General features: G+C 37.1%; 1 protein-coding gene across 2 annotated transcripts in view; it reads right to left on the bottom strand.

Annotated features, from left to right (window-relative positions):
* Window positions 1-2,726: 2,726 nt before the first annotated feature.
* Window positions 2,727-14,359, bottom strand: part of LOC106880221 (ubiquitin domain-containing protein UBFD1) — a 44,166-nt gene continuing 32,533 nt past the window's right edge. For both annotated transcript variants that reach the window (XM_014930083.3, XM_014930084.3), the window contains exons 6-8: window positions 12,241-12,415; window positions 11,227-11,309; window positions 2,727-5,525 (exon numbers count right to left, since the gene is read on the bottom strand). In XM_014930083.3, coding sequence (XP_014785569.1) covers window positions 5,415-5,525; window positions 11,227-11,309; window positions 12,241-12,415 — 369 coding nt within the window. In that variant the 3' untranslated portion in view covers window positions 2,727-5,414. The remainder of the gene's footprint in view (window positions 5,526-11,226; window positions 11,310-12,240; window positions 12,416-14,359) is intronic.

Genomic DNA, 14,359 nt, shown 5'->3' on the forward strand with positions numbered 1-14,359 from the left:
GAGCTAGACACGTCCATGCTCAATCGCTGGCCAGTAAGAAAGAGACAGAATAAAGCGGGAAACGCTTGGATGTTGAATTCCACGCATGCGTGAGACTACGCATGCGCACGGCGTTACTACACTACTATTATCTGTTGATTGCAACTCTTGATAAAATGGTCATTTTTTTTTCCTTCCTGGTGAAAAGGAAATGGGATTTGAAATCAGAACATACAGATCTGGAACAGACACTAAGGCAATACAACCAAGCTACTCCTCTAGACAAGTATATATTTATTGACCTCAGAAAAATTAAAAGCAAAATTGACCCAAGCAGGGTCTGAGCTTAGAGAATCAGAACAAATATCGCAAAAACATTTTATCCAATACTAGCAATTTAATGTTAGAAAAACCCATCTTCACCCATTATTCCTGGCATAAAGTTCTTGGGCACTTCTTCCATATCAGAAGTAACATTAATTAGTTTCCAGCTGGATTCCCAAGTCTGACCAACTGAGACTATGGATCTTATCCAACCATTTTATTCTTGGTCTATCCTTCTTTCTATTTTGTTTCAGTCATTAAACTGCAGCCATGTTGGGGCATACACCTCGAGGAATTTTAGTTGAACTAGTCAACCCCAGTAATTATTTTCTTTTTAAACCTGGTACTTATTCTACTGATTTCTCTTGCCAAAGCACTAATGGGGAAGTAAACACACCAATACCAGTTGTCAAGTAGATACAAAGACACACATATAAATACTCATATATATATATGACAGGCTTGTTTCAGTTCCTGTCTACCAAATCCACTCACAAGGCTTTGGTCAGCCTGAAGCTATTGTAGAAGACACTTGCCCAAGGTGCCACACAGTGGGACTGAACCTGGAACCATGTAGTTAGGGAGCAAACTTTTTACCACACAGCCATGCCTGTCTCTTAAATGAGATATTGGAACATGTAGTCCTAGCCTGCTGGATTGGGTTGAAGAATCTGTCATGCAATTCTTTCCAGCATTGATGTAATCACATGTCTGTAGCACCAGAGCTGTGACCTTTTGGTGAAGAAGTAGCAACTCGACCAAGAGAGACTCTCTGAGCTATGCACCCTGTCAAGTAATGTTATTCCAGAGATCATTCAGAGGAACCCCATTTCAGTTACTTGTATCCAATAATAATGGTATCAGTGACAATAATCTTCACAATAGCAATCATTATCATCGGTTAATGTTCCTTTTTCCGTGTTAGCCTTGGTTCAGCAGATTTCCCTCCCATGCCACCAATCACAATCCTTTGTCATCTGGTACATACAGTAAGTAACAGAGAAAACACCAAACCTTTGCTCACCATCATCACTGTTTAAAGTCCATTTTTCCATGCTTGTATGAGTCAGACAGAATTTGTTGAGGTGGGTTTTCTACAGTTGGATGTAGTTGTTGTTTACAACTATCGCATGAAGTCAAGGGAAGGAGACAGTAACACACACACATATTTTGTTATACTTGGGGATGGTCATCTTTTGCCAATTAAACACACACATTTATTTATTTGATCTTTGCTTTAGTTTTATTATCATTATTTTTTAAAATTCATTTGTCCGTCAAAGTTCTTTCATCACACACTCTGTAACCTCTTCAGTGACTCTCCATTCCATGTATCTCCTCTTGCCCTGCCTATTCCATCTTCATATATATATATATATATATATATATATACATATACACACACACACACACACACAGTGGGCTCCTTTCTGTTTTTGTATACCAAATGCACTCACAAAGCTTTGTTGGGCTATAGTAAAAGACACTTGCCCAAGATGCCATGCAGTGGGACTGAACCCAAAACAATGTAGTTAGGAAGCAAACTTCTAACCACACAATCATGTCCGTGCCTTTGTTATTGTACATATTTGTCTACAATTGGTTATCCTTCCAATTACAAGCCACTTTGGAATAGTTTAACTGTATCACCAACACTGGAGAGGTTATCTACAGCAAGATTGAGAAGTAGTAATAGCACTCACAATAATGATATAAAACAACCACAAGAACCTTGGTGATAAGATGTATAGTGGATTACATGAACCCTGGTAGTTGACTGTTGCTTGTTGTTGTTTAGCTCTGGATGTATCCTGTGAAAGCCCGTGGCTAAGTGGTTAGGGTATTTGGCTCATGATTGTAAGGTTGTGAGTTCAATACCTGGCGATGTGTTGTGTCCTTGAGCAAGACACCTTATTTCACATTGCTCCAGTCCACTCAGCTGGCAAAAATGAGTTGTACCTGCATTTCAAAGGGCCAGCCTTGTCGCACTCTGCGTCATACTGAATCTCCTTGAGATCTACAGGTGTCTGTGGAGTGCTCAGCCACTTGCATGTTAGTCACAAGCAGGTTGTTCTGTTGATCGGATCAACTGGAACCTTCACCATTGTAACCGACACAGTACCACGGGTCCTGAATAATTAAATGTTCAGCCAAAGACAATCTAGCAATGACCAGTTCATCTTGTTTCCTGGAGTACCATAGCCCAGACTACAACACCAGATAAGCCATTTTGGGTACTGCTTGAAGGAGAACTTTGATACTGCTTCCATAATAGTTTCACTGTTGACTCATTGCTGTTTCCTTTATTAATATCAGGTAGGATTTGAATGCAAAGCATAAAAGGATATAATAGCTCAATACAAGGCATTTTACCTGTAATAACTAAAAGATCAAGTGATGACATTAAGGAACACAAAGAAAAATTTACTCTCGACATTCTTTATTATTTTTCTTATTATTTCCCAAATTTCGACAAAATATTCATGACAAACACAAAACATTTTTAAACAATAGGTTGTCATGTGAGATAGAGAGAAGGAAAAAGAGGGATCAACAAAACAGCAAATAAAAGCATTGACAGAGAGAGAGAGAGAGAAGGAGTGTGATGGATAATAAAATTATTAGAATAAACAAAGTGAAAGAAGGGAAAAAGAGGAAAAAATATGTCAGAGTATTAATCAAAAAATAGTATTTAGAAAATAAAACAAAAACGAGTCAAAATAAAAAAAAAATTTTTTTCCTTTTGTTTTTAAAGCCAGGAGAGAAAATTATTGGAAAATGAAATTTAATAATAAAAAATAAGTTGAGGAGACTTGAAATGTATGGACGAAGAAGAAACAGCTTATTGTTAAACAACAAAAACATTACAATGTGAGTACAGAGTTTTGCAGGATTAAAACAAAAAAAAACCCCCCAAAATATGTTAAATGTATGCATTAGTGTGTGTAATTTATATTCTTTAGCTAAACAAACCAAAATTAAGCAGTAATAAAATTAATTTTAAAATATAGCTTTGTATGCATATATGAGTTTGTGTGTGTGTGTGTGTGCGTGTGCATGTGTACACATTTGTGTGACTATGTTCATAATAAATAACAAACTAAAACATCAGAAATCAAATCAAAAATAATCTTGGAATTTTTAGCTATTTAACTACTGGAAAAACATTTTTAAAAACAAATAGTAATAATAACAACACTATTAATAATGAAATAACCCTTATGTATGCAAAATACCCAAGTACTACATGAACATTTTGGAATATTGTAGAAATAAAGAAATTAAAACAGCAAGACAGAAACCTTAGCTATAAAATCATTTAAATATTTTCGTCTATGGTAAGTAAAGTTCTCTATGAAATAGCAGAGGGCAGACAGATAGATTCAGGTTTAAGCTTATTTATCTCTACAAGACAAAACTGCTTCTAACTGATATAAGATAGATATATGTATTATATAATCACAAACATTCAAACAGACCAGGCAGAGTTCTGATATAAAAAAAAACAAAAAGAAAAAAATCTTATCTTTTGGTACTGCCAATAATTGGTTAGGAGGCTGAGCTTGTCTGAACTGAGAATTATTTATGAAAAAAATTGCTGTGATGACAGGGGCAGGGGAGGAAGAGGACATGAATCAACTCTGACATCAACATCCAAAAAATTCTAATATAACCACAATCATGAAATTTGTAAATTTTGAAAAGATTGGAGGGTGGTGGGTCATCAAAATTGTAAATTCTGACAGATTGGAGAGGGTGGATGAGTATGAATAGAGCAGGCAAAGGGCAATCAAAATATTCAAATCTGACAGATTGGGATGCGAGATTCAATTCTGACAGGCCAAACTTGTCTGAATTTAACTTGTAGCAATGTAAGCTGTGCAAGACTCAGATGTCAACAAAGAATTCGGTTCCTCAGACATGGTTAATAGAGAGTAGGAGAGGTAAAAGGGACAGCCCTTCTCTAGTAGTAAATATTTAAGTTAATTATGGATCTCCTGATAGATAGAGGCAACTAAAACTTGACTAGCATTGACAAAACCCTACTGGGTGTATACACAGACAGGGATGGGGATGAACTTGTAATGAAATTAACACACCAGAACAAGTGCAAAACAAACGTTGACAAATCTACACATGCATATATGTAGATATGTATATGGATGTGTTCATGCATGTTTATATATCACACACATAAAGACAATATCACAAGAAATAATGAGAGTGCTTTTAATCAGGAAGAGATTAACAATAGAATCAGTTATATTGAATACGTGTTCAATACTTGTTTGGTATCCCATAGTTCCAAAAGCGGGCAGCTAGCTGCATAGAGACGCGTTAACAAAATAAATCAAGAAGTATTGGGAGTGCAGGGTAGGTTTGTTTGGGTGTTGAAGGGGCCAGGCATTGCCTCCCACTGGTTTGTGCACATCCAAATCATTGTTTAAATAAAGTAGCAGAGAAACTAGAAAATATGAACACATACACATACTGTGTCTCAAAACTAATTAGAAAACTAATCTTAATTAAGGAAAATGATAATTAACAAAATAAAATCACAATCAAATAACAGACAGACTGTCAAGACAGCAAGCATGGATGGATACATGGATGGATGAAGTGTTTGGTGAAATTAAAAAGACAAAAAAAAAACCCCTTTTTTCTGGTTTTTAATTTTACATTCAAAGTAAAAAGAACAAAAGTTAAGAGAGTTTAATTTGAGACAAGTTTGGCCAAGAAAGAATTGTGCCTGTTAACACTGTATGCTACATTAAATTTCAATAATGTATTCTCATGTGTCGAGACACAATAAATAGCAAGGACCAATGGCTTTAAGGTAAGACCCAAAATATAGCAACATGACAAATGCTGTTAAATGATGGCCCAAACACCACCTTCCAGTAAAATTGCAAAAAGAAGTGCTGCCAACTGATACCTGGCCCAGCAAATGTGATGATGGTAGGGATAGAAACCAGGAAAAAAATTCTTCACAGAAGAACTCTTCACTCTGGGCAGTCAGTTGCTAATATTGCCAGATGCTGCACAAAGTTGTTTTTTTGTATCTTCCTCTTTTTTTCTCTTTTGTGTGTGCTGCTTGCCTCCATCCCACATCAAAAATACTGCCACTTGCCGAGGATAGCATCTTTAATGGCATCTACATACTGAGCTGGAACCCAGTACACCCAATAACGAGATGCTTCAGTTGTTCCAAGCTGAATTCCCTAAAAATTAAGAAAAAAAAAATTATAATTTAAAAACACTAATATGTTAGAGAAAAACAGTCAGCATAGGGACAAAAAAAGGTGGGAGGGGGGACACTATAATAACAGTTTCTTAAATGTTTAGTATTTAAACCAGCCATATCTGGTCAAAATATTCTACCTCCTTTTTGTTTAAACTGTCCAGATCTGGCCTCTCACACCTAACCATATCAAAATCTTAAAGCTATGAGATAATGCATGATTAATTCAAAACAATGTGAATATACATGCATTGTATTTTAAAGAGTTTTCTCAATGCTAAAGGATTAAATAAATATACAAACTGCATTTTCTGTTGTTTTAAAAAAAGCCAACAAGGAAGCCTCTATTTTAGGGGATATGAGATGACATTTTACGGGATGTAGTAAACAAAAGTATAGACTTTATATTTTATATATTTCAGGGGGTGTAGCAAACAGAGAATGTATATTTAACTTAATTGAAATTACTTTACAGGATAAAATAATTAATGAGTTCTTAAAAATGACTTCTACTAAGCACACCAAAAATTCCACATCTGTAGATGTAACCTGTAAGAGGTTACGGCCAAGAGCTGTACCCTCATTCCACTTGCAGCAATATATTTCAGGTTCAATCCCACTGCATGGCATACCTAAAGTGTCTTCTATTTTAGTTCTGGGTCAACCAAAACTTTGCAAGTGGATCTGGCAGATGGAAACTGAAAGAAGCCAATCATATAAGAGTGTGTGTGTGTGTGCGTGTGTGAGAGAGGGAGAGCAAAAGAGAGAGAGTTCTTATTTTCCTCACATTTGCTGGTTTGTATACAATGGCTCCCACCAGTTCACCAAAAAAAGCATGTCCGGGCTTCTCAATATGTCTCGACATGTCGCATGATCTCTGTTAGCATACAGTGTTGTTTGCTTCCAGTGTGTTGTGGGAAGGGCAAAGCAAAGAAAAGGTTGGAAACCACTGATGTATGTAGTTGCTTAACCTACAAGAAATAGCAGCCAAAACACACTTTACCATTTTAAAAGGGGACATATTAGATAATGTAGTCCAAAATATCCCTAAAAAGATATTATGATTACAGTGCAACACTTTTTTAATCATAGTTCTGCTTGATCAAAATTAACCTGGGATTAAAACACAATCACACCCAGAGTTTTTAAGGACAGAGACACACTCGAGTTTTGGCACTCATACTTTTCCACATATCCCCTATACCTACCTCCCAGCCACTCCAATTCCTTTCACTGTCATTTTGTTAAATGATGAGGAAAAATAGAAAGTGCATTGCCAAATATACTCTTATGCAAGCATGGAAAAAGATGTACTAAAACAATGATGATATATGTGGTTGTGTAGATATGTACATATATGTGTGTGTATTTGTACACACACACAAGGGAATATACACACTGCCAAAATGAACTCCTTGCAGACCGATATATTCAACTATTTTTCATTGTGGCCAACGACAGTACTGCCTGATTGGCACTCATGCCAGTGGAATGTTAAAAGCACATCCGAACGTGGGGTGTAACCGGCCCACTTATGAGTACCCCTCATTCATTGGACAATGAACTTTGCTTGTGAAGACCAATTGAGGCAAGTGTAAACAAATCAAAATCACTGCCGTGGCCGATGACAGTACCGCCTGATTGGCACTCGTGCCATTGGAATGTTAAAAGAAGCATATCCAAGCGTGATCATTGACAGGGCCACGGATTGGCTCCCATGCCGGTGACACGTGAAAAGCACCATTCGAGTGTGATCGTTGCCAGCATTGCCTTACCGGCACATGTGCCAGTGGCATGTGAAAAACAACATTCGAGCATGGTCGTTGCCAGTATTGCCAGACTGGCTCCCTGCAGGTAGCACATAAAAAACACCTTTTGAGCATGGTCATTGCCAGAACCACCTGACTGGCTCTTGTGCCGATGGCACGTAAAAGGCACCCACTACACTCTTGGAGTGGTTGGTGTTAGGAATGGCATCCAGCTGTAGAAACTTTACCAGATCAGATTGAGCCTGGTGCAGCCTCTGGCTCACCAGTCCTCAGTCAAACTGTCCAACCCATGCCATCATGGAAAGCGGACATATGATGATGATGATTCATAATTGGCAAATAGAAAAGGATATACGGAAAGCTAAAGAAATGTTTAACATTTAATGCACAAAACATGCATTGTATGAAAACGAACAATATTTTGCTGGTCAAAAATTTAAGACCATGACAAAAAGTTTAAATCTAGTATAAACTATAAAAATTCAGGCATTTATGTCCAAGCTTTCTCCGTGTCAACAACTGCCAGTCACTCCTTGCCTATTTCACAACAACAATGGGCAAAGCTAAAATATTGACAGATTTTGAATGTGGTAGAACTGTAGGGCTCCAGAAGCAAAGTCTTTCTCAACATGCCATCTCCAGTGAAATTGGTTGCAGTAAAACCACCATTGCGAACTTCTTAAAAGACTGAGGCATATGGATCAAAAAAATTGACCGTCCAACCAAAGAAAATTTCACCAGCATTGAGTAGAAGGATTCGATGGGACACTAGTGATTCATCAAACCAGATTAAGGCACTTACAGACGTGGAATGCAACTCAAGGTTAATAAAAACGACATTTGACAGAGAAAGGTTTAAAAGAGACCCCATCTTCTTCCACATCACAAAACTACTTGTTTAGAATTTGCTCAGAATCACCAGACCTGGGACGTTCACAACTGGAAGAAAGTTTTATTCTCAGATGAGATATTCCACTGGAGACTTTTTCAATGAGGCACAGTGGTGGAAGCTCTATCATGGTATGGGATGCTTCCTTGTACAGCGGAACCATGGAACTTCAGATTGTGCAGGTGCATCAAACAGCAACTGGCTAAGTTGGCATGTTGGAGCAGGCATCACTTTTGACTGAAGGCCCTTTTGCGGAGAAGACTGGATTTAACAGGATAATGCTACAATCCATAATGCTCACAAGCCAAAGGATTTCTTCAGAACAAATAACGTTTATTTCCTGAATAATCCTCCAAGTTCCCCTGACCTAAACCCCATTGATAATCTTTGGAGATGGATGGCAAGAAATGTTTACAAAAATGGAATGCAATTTGAGACTGCAGATGCTCTTTGCTAGGCAGTAACATTCTGGACAACCACCTGCAAACACTTGTGTCAAGTATGCCACGGAAAATTTTTCAAGTTATTTGCAGGAATGGTAACTATTGAGCCCCCTTGTTCATTGTTTTCATTTGTTATTTGTCATAGTCTTAAACTTATGATCAAGCAAAATATTGTTAGTTTTCATACAATGCATATTTTGTACATTAAGTGTTAAACATTTCTTTAGGTTTTCGTATATCTTTTTCTATTTACCAATAATGAATCTATAGTGCAAAATAGTCAAATATATCAGTTTGCAAGGAGTTCATTTCAGCAGTTCTTTCATTTATCTTAAGATTCAGTGCAGCAGTGTATGTGAATATGAATATATGTGTGTGTGTGTGTGTGTGTGTGTGTGCATGTTTGTGAGTATGCACATATATGAATATATTCTTGTGGTTAAGAAGTATCTGATGCAATCATATTAAAATCTACTGCACAGCACCTTGCATAAAGCATCTGATAACATAGATTCAATGCCAACCAAATTCTTGTCAGTGGAACTGGGCAAATAGAAACATGGGGGCATATCACACGTCATTGTTTTAACATCCACTTTTCCATGTTTGCATGGAGTTTGTTGGGGTGGATTTTTTGAAGTCAGATACCCTCCTTGTCCCTTATTGCCAACCCCTACCAGTGTCCAAAGAAGGTAATATTTCTCCCATAGCTGAATATGTTTACATGGAATGTCAGAAATGAAGTATATTGCTTGCATGATGGTAACACTCACAACTATCACATAATATCAAGGCAAGGAGACAGTAACACACACACACACCTCTGAGAGGTACAAGACTCTATTCTCTGTAGCCACCTGCTGTCAACTTTTCCCCATCTTCTAAAGATGTTTATCCAATTTTCTAGGCTGTTTCCACAGCTATCCTGCATTCAAAACTTACTTTATTTCTGTTATTACCAACCCACTCGATACTTCTATTTTTTATTTATAAAAAAGTGTATATTATATATATATATATATACACACACACACACACAATGGGTTTCTTTCAGTTTCTGTGAACCAAATCCACTCACAAGGTCTTGGTCAACCAGGGTTATAGTAGAAGACACTTGCCTAGGGTGCGCCATGCAGTGGGTCTGAACCCTAAACCATGTGATTAGGACAGAAACTTCTTAGCACCGGCCATGCCTAAAATGCATCAGCCTTGAGATGCCAAATTCAATCAGACTTTGTGGCATCTTTTATAATATTAAATCAGCTGAAGTCTGGAGTGATAGTGGGTAGGTGGGATGGAAACTGTGGAAGCCTCTCAGATATTCCTATAATTCAAAAGTTCCGAGTCATACTGATTCTGCCAGGAATACTCAGCCACTTATACTATAAGTCTATGAGTAACCAGTTTGATTTATTGAACAACTGCAGTACTCTTTTATTGGCAAAATAAGAAACACATTTGCTTGTAAACATCATCATCATTGCTTTAATGTTCACTTTTCCATGCTTGAATGGGTTGAATGAAATTTGTTGAGGCAGATTTCCTATGGTCAGGTGCCCTTCTTTCCACCAATCCTTACCTGTTTCAAACCTAGGTAATATTTCCTCATGGCCAGACATGTTTCCACAGAATATTGGAAATGATATTCATTTATGACAATCACACACTGTCAAGACAAGTGTGTGTATATATATATATATATATATATATATATATATATATATGTACATACACACACAAATATGATGGGCTTCTTTTAATTTCCACTTACCAAATCCACTCACAAGGCTTTAGTTGGCCCAGGGCTACAGTTGTTAAAAGGTGCAACACAGCAGGATTGAACCGGAAACTATGTGGTTGGGAAGCAAACTCATCAACCACACAGCCATACCAGTGTGTGTGTGTGTGTGTGCGTTGTATATAACATGCACACATTTATATATTGGCAAGAGATGGCAGAATCACCTCAAACAAAAATACCAAGTGGTATTTGGTCCTGTCTCTTTATGCCCAGGTCAACTTTGACAAAGAAAGTACTAGGCTTTACTGTGTAACATGATTTTTGTCCTTGGGTAGCAACTGTTATTTCCTATTTGTTTACACCTAGAAAGTATGAAAAATGGCTAACAGTTCCTTCAAACTTTTGTTACATTTATTCAAACCCCAAAGAATTCCTCTCAATACATGGCTATGATGCTCCCCACAGTGCTCTTGCAAATGATCAGAGATGCAAAGTGTCATCCACTAAAGGACATGCTCAAGTGGTTATGGTCAAGCAACTGTTAAGCAAATCTGTGGTACTGTGCACAATATTTGCTATAATGATATTTCTGCTACAGCAACTCAGTGCTGAATCTGTCTGAAATGTAATGTAAAATAGGTCAGTTTCAAAACATTGATGGCCAGGCCACAAAAGCAAAGTTTGAAGAGAAGAGTAGTCAATTCCTTTGATTTTTAGATAGAAGCAAAACGGTAATAACAATTGCTGACCAAAGACAAAAACAAAATGTTTAATGACTATGCCCTAGTATAGCTACACTCTGACTAAAACCAGGTAAAAAAATAAAAGAATACACGTACCATTATATGATAATCTTCGTGTCCTTCTAAAGCTTCTGTGACAACAGCTTTAATGGTATTCATGGGAATTTTATCAGTTCTTTCTGAAAAAAAAAAGTCACTACACAGAGTTAGATAATTTGGAATCATTCTGCACTACATTTGAACTTATCCATAATTATTCGATTAAAACAGATTATGAAATTACTCCAAAGTGGTTATTAAAAGTCCACAGATTTGAATAGTGCATTTATAATGCAAGAAATTCAATACACAAACATCAGAATCAAAATTGGATGCTAACATTATACTAGAATGTAAATAAACAGACAACAGGATAAAAATATATATCACTAATTTTTAGGTACAAAATGTTGGGTTACATTATATTTGAGACAATACAGTACTCAAGTAAATACAGTAGGTTTGTATGCTATGTATATGGGGGAATGAGTTGTAATGTTTGGAGCAAAGTAACAAATGGTGCTACTGTTCACCATGACATGAAAATAAATACACAAACAGGTTTAGTAAACTTATTTTGCCAGTTCTATACTAAACATTTTAAATTTCTCCCTCTGAATGACGGTTTTGTTCAAAATATTACACACTAGCTACTATATACATGTACCATTAATGCACATATCTATTATACAAGTGTACATTTTTGCATATGTATGCACAAAGTATCATCACAAATATGTATATCCTAACATACAAACTACACACATACACAAACATATCCAAAACATTTACATATTCAAGCACATAATACACAGTTCTAACAAACTGTACATGCCAACAAGGAAGAAGCTAAAAAGTGGCTTAACTAGAAATAGCAGCCAAATATCCATGAAAATCACACCCTTAAAAAATTAAAACGAAATAAAAAAGAATACTGTGGCTGAAATATTTTCAGATAGATTTGTCATGAACAAAATATTACTGATCATGTCTGTTAGATCAGAAGCAACTGGAGACTAACCAATGACTACTACCAATCCATTGCTGTACCTAGTTTAAAAAAATACATACCTTTTGTACCTATCCATAATTGATCAAGTTCTAATTTAAAGGTAAGCCGTACTTTCCCGCCAGACTTATTGTACATTCCGGAAATTGGTTGAGAAGGCAGTGGATATTTCTTGCCCTGAAAGCCTGGCAGCACATCCTCAGGCTTATTATATTTCTCCAACACCTTTTTATGTACCTGTCACAGAAACGAGATAAATCAATAAGACTAATGTTCAGAAATTATGCAAAAGAATATTCAGTGTTGCCCTTCCTTTCTCACTCCCACTTACATTTTGTCTGTTGTGTGTGTATGTATGTAGGTGTGCGCGCGCGTGTGTGTGTGTGTGTGCATATATATATATATATATATATACACACATCCAAGAATGTCAGGGGTTGTGAATCCAACCCACTAAGGGATAATATCTATCCAATACACTGCCGGAAGAATACCCAATTATAATTACACTAGTGTTTTTCCTTCAAGTGCAATAAATGGGTGCGGGTAAAAGGATATTTTACCCTTAATTTATATAGCAATAAGAAAATGGAAGGGAATAGGTGGTATTCATCAACTTGAAGACATTGTATTATGTCAATTTATCTGTTTATTTGTTAACTAAGAGGACAATAATAACAATATACAAACACATGCGACACACACACATATATATCATCATCATCATCATCATCGTTTAACGTCCGCTTTCCATGCTAGCATGGGTTGGACGATTTGACTGAGGACTGGTGAAACCGGATGGCAACACCAGGCTCCAGTCTGATTTGGCAGAGTTTCTACAGCTGGATGCCCTTCCTAACGCCAACCACTCAGAGAGTGTAGTGGGTGCTTTTACGTGTCACCCGCACGAAAACGGCCACGCTCGAAATGGTGTCTTTTATGTGCCACCCGCACAAGCCAGTCCAGGGGCACTGGCAACGATCTCGCTCGAAAATCCTACAGGAGCCAGTCAGGCGGTACTGGCAACGGCCACGCTCAAAATGGTGCATCTCATGTGCCACCCGCACAAGAACCAGTCCAGGGGCACTGGCAACGATCTTACTTGGCTTGCCGGGTCTTCTCACGCACAGCCCATTTCCAAAGGTCTCGGTCCGTAGTCATCGCCTCGGTGAGGCCCAATGTACGAAGGTCTTGCCTCACCACCTCAGCCCAGGTCTTCCTGGGCCTACCTCTTCCACGGGTTCCCTCAACTGTTAGGGTGTGGCACTTTTTCACGCAGCTATCCTCCTCCATTCTCACCACATGTCCATACCAGCGCAATCGTCTCTCTTGCACGCCACAACTGATGCTTCTAATGTTCAGCTTTTCTCTCAAGATACTTACACTCTGACGGGTATTCACATTGACATTACACATCCAACGGAGCATACTGGCTTCATTCCTTGCGAGCTTACGTATGTCCTCAGCAGTTACAGCCCATGTTTCACTGCCATGTAGCATGGTTGTTCGTACGCATGCGTCATACAGTCTGCCTTTTACTCTGAGTGAGAGTCCCTTTGTCGCCAGCAGGGGTAAGAGCTCTCTAAACTTTGCCCAGGCTATTCTTATTCTAGCAGCTACACTTTCAGCGCACCCACCCCCACTACTAACTTGGTCGCCCAGATAGCGGAAGCTATCGACTACCTCTAGTTTTTCACCCTGGAATGAGATATATATATATACATACACATAAAATTAAAAAAAGCACATCTAGTGACCCACAGTTATTTTAAACTCTAACTCAACTAACCCATTTATATATATATATATATATATATATATATATAATAATATTAGGGACAAAATCCAAAATTACAGGTAAAAAACTCAATTAAAATCAATTTATAAAAAATTAAAATTAAATTGAGCCTTATAGATAAAGTATATATAAAATATATAGTTTTAGGGAAAATAACCAATTTTCAAGAACTCATCGATGAAAATCCACTATCACATATAGAAAAATTAATAATTAAAAGAACAATAAATGAGTATAATATAAAGTAAAGTAAATATCATAAGATAAATATAATAAAAAGATTACACGTGTTTCATAACCAATTTTCAAATAGAAAAGAAATTTAAATCGATTAAAATCAATTGAAATTATCGAAAATAAATTCTAAATACAAGTTGAACGAA

This window comes from Octopus bimaculoides, chromosome 25, assembly GCF_046866305.1.
Source record: "Octopus bimaculoides isolate indiv1 chromosome 25, ASM4686630v1, whole genome shotgun sequence".
Lineage (NCBI taxonomy): Eukaryota > Metazoa > Mollusca > Cephalopoda > Octopoda > Octopodidae > Octopus > Octopus bimaculoides.